This window comes from Malurus melanocephalus, unplaced genomic scaffold, assembly GCF_030028575.1.
Source record: "Malurus melanocephalus ecotype Western Australia unplaced genomic scaffold, MMel_1.1 scaffold_3681, whole genome shotgun sequence".
Classification (NCBI taxonomy): domain Eukaryota; kingdom Metazoa; phylum Chordata; class Aves; order Passeriformes; family Maluridae; genus Malurus; species Malurus melanocephalus.
This window is the reverse complement of record NW_026626913.1, coordinates 1-2,794: the sequence shown is the minus strand read 5'-3', so window position 1 is coordinate 2,794 and position 2,794 is coordinate 1. Positions and strand designations below refer to the sequence as shown.

The following is a 2,794-nucleotide window of genomic DNA, read 5'->3' as shown; positions in this document are numbered from 1 at the left end:
TCCGGTGGCCTCGAGGACATCAGGGACGCGTCCCAAAGTGTCCCCAGAGCAGTTGGTGGCACCGGGCGTGGCCGCCACCTCCATGGTGACGTCACTGGGCGTGGCCTCAAGAATTTTGTCACCTCCCGGGGCCGTGGTGACAACTCCAACCATGGTGGTGGCATCTCCGGTGGCTTCGTCCAGATGTCCCAAAGTGTCCCCAAGGCCATCGGTGACATTGGGATCCTCTGTCACCTCCATGGTGACGTCACCGGGGGTGGCCTCGAGGACTTTGTCACCTCCTGGTGACTCTGTGACCGATGTCACCACGGTGGTGGCATCTCCAGAAATGTCACCGAGATGTCCCAAAGTGTCCTTGGGGTCGTTGGTGACATCGGGATCTTCTGTCCCCTCCATGGTGACGTCACCGTTGGTGGCCACGAGGATTTTGTCACCTCCTGGGGACACCGTGACCGATGTCACCATGGTGGTGGCATCTCCGGTGGCTTCGTTCAGATGTCCCCAAGTGTCCCCAGGGCCACCGGGTGTGGCCGCCACCTCTGTCCCCTCCATGGTGACGTCACCAGGGGTGGCCACAAAAATTTTGTCACCTCCTGAGGTCACAGTCACAGGTGCCACCATGGTGGTGGCATCTCCAGAAATGTCATTGAGATGTCCCAAAGTGTCCCCAAGGCCATCGGTGACATTGGGATCTTCTGTCCCCTCCATGGTGACGTCACCGTTGGTGGCCTCAAGGACTTTGTCACCTCCTGAGGGCTCTGTGACCGATGTCACCATGGTGGTGGCATCTCCGGTGGCTTCGTCCAGATGTCCCCAAGTGTCCCCAGGGCCACCGGGTGTGGCCATCACCTCTGTCCCCTCCATGATGACGTCACCGGGGGTGGCCACAAGGATTTTGTCACCTCCTGGGGACACCGTGACCGATGTCACCACAGTGGTGGCATCTCCGGTGGCTTCGTCCAGATGTCCCCAAGTGTCCCCAAGGCCACCGGGTGTGGCTGCCACCTCTGTCCCCTCCATGGTGACGTCACCGGGCGTGGCCACAAGAATTTTGTCACCTCTTGGTGACTCTGTCACCAACGTCACCGTGGTGGTGGCATCTCCAGGGACGTCACTGAGGTGTCCCCAAGTGTCCCCAAGGCCATCGGTGACATTGGGATCTTCTGTCCCCTCCATGGTGACGTCACCAGGGGTGGCCACAAGGATTTTGTCACCTCCTGGGGACTCTGTCACAGGTGCCACCACGGTGGTGGCATCTCCGGTGGCCTCGAGGACATCAGGGACGCGTCCCAAAGTGTCCCCAGAGCAGTTGGTGGCACCGGGCGTGGCCGCCACCTCCATGGTGACGTCACCGGGGGTGGCCACGAGGATTTTGTCACCTCCTGAGGACTCTGTGACCGATGTCACAATGGTGGTGGCATCTCCAGTGGCTTCGTCCAGATGTCCCAAAGTGTCCCCAAGGCCATTGGTGACATTGGGATCTTCTGTCCCCTCCATGGTGACGTCACCAGGGGTGGCCACAAGAATTTTGTCACCTCCTGATGGTTCGGTGACAACTCCAACCACGGTGGTGGCATCTCCAGTGGCTTCGTCCAGATGTCCCAAAGTGTCCCCAAGGCCATTGGGTGTGGTCACCACATTTGTCCCCTCCATGGTGACGTCACCGGGGGTGGCCACGAGGATTTTGTCACCTCCTGGGGACACCGTGACCGACGTCACCATGGTGGTGGCATCTCCGGTGACGTCACTGAGGTGTCCCAAAGTGTCCCCAACGCCATCGGTGACATTGGGATCTTCTGTCACCTCCATGGTGACGTCACCGGGGGTGGCCTCAAGAATTTTGTCACCTCCTGGTGACTCTGTCACAGGTGTCACCACGGTGGTGGCATCTCCGGTGGCTTCGTCCAGATGTCCCCAAGTGTCCCCAAGGCCACCGGGTGTGGCCGCCACCTCTGTCCCCTCCATGGTGACGTCACCAGGGGTGGCCACAAGGACTTTGTCACCTCCTGAGGTCACTGTCACAGGTGCCACCATGGTGGTGGCATCTCCAGGGACATCATTGAGATGTCCCCAAGTGTCCCCAAGGCCATCGGTGACATTGGGATCCTCTGTCCCCTCCATGGTGACGTCACCGGGGGTGGCCTCGAGGATTTTGTCACCTCTTGGTGACACCGTGACCGATGTCACCATGGTGGTGGCATCTCCGGTGACGTCATTGAGATGTCCCAAAGTGTCCCCAAGGCCACCAGGTGTGGCCGCCACCTCTGTCCCCTCCATGGTGACGTCACCGGGGGTGGCCACGAGGATTTTGTCACCTCCCGGTGACACCGTGACCGATGTCACCGTGGTGGTGGCATCTCCGGTGGCTTCGTTCAGATGTCCCCAAGTGTCCCCAAGGCCATTGGGTGTGGCCGCCACCTCTGTCCCCTCCATGGTGACGTCACTGGGGGTGGCCACAAAAATTTTGTCACCTCCTGAGGTCACAGTCACAGGTGCCACAATGGTGGTGGCATCTCCAGGGACGTCACCGAGGTGTCCCCAAGTGTCCCCAAGGCCGTTGGTGGCTCTGGGATCTTCTGTCCCCTCCCTGGTGACGTCACCGGGGGTGGCCACGAGGATTTTGTCACCTCCTGGGGACTCTGTCACCGACGTCACCACGGTGGTGGCATCTCCGGTGGCTTCGTTCAGATGTCCCAAAGTGTCCCCAAGGCCATCGGTGACATTGGGATCTTCTGTCCCCTCCATGGTGACGTCACCGGGGGTGCCCACGAGGATTTTGTCACCTCCTGGGGAC

At 60.5% G+C, this 2,794-nt stretch overlaps 1 protein-coding gene across 1 annotated transcript in view; it reads right to left on the bottom strand.

Moving 5' to 3' along the window:
* LOC130588186 (uncharacterized) overlaps positions 1 to 2,788 on the bottom strand; it is a gene marked incomplete at its 3' end in the record, with an annotated part of 5,861 nt that extends 3,073 nt beyond the window's left edge. Inside the window, exon 1 of the mRNA XM_057389140.1 lies at positions 235 to 2,788. Within this exon, the coding sequence (XP_057245123.1) occupies positions 235 to 2,745 (2,511 nt within the window). The remainder of the gene's footprint in view (positions 1 to 234) is intronic.
* Positions 2,789 to 2,794: the final 6 nt, after the last annotated feature.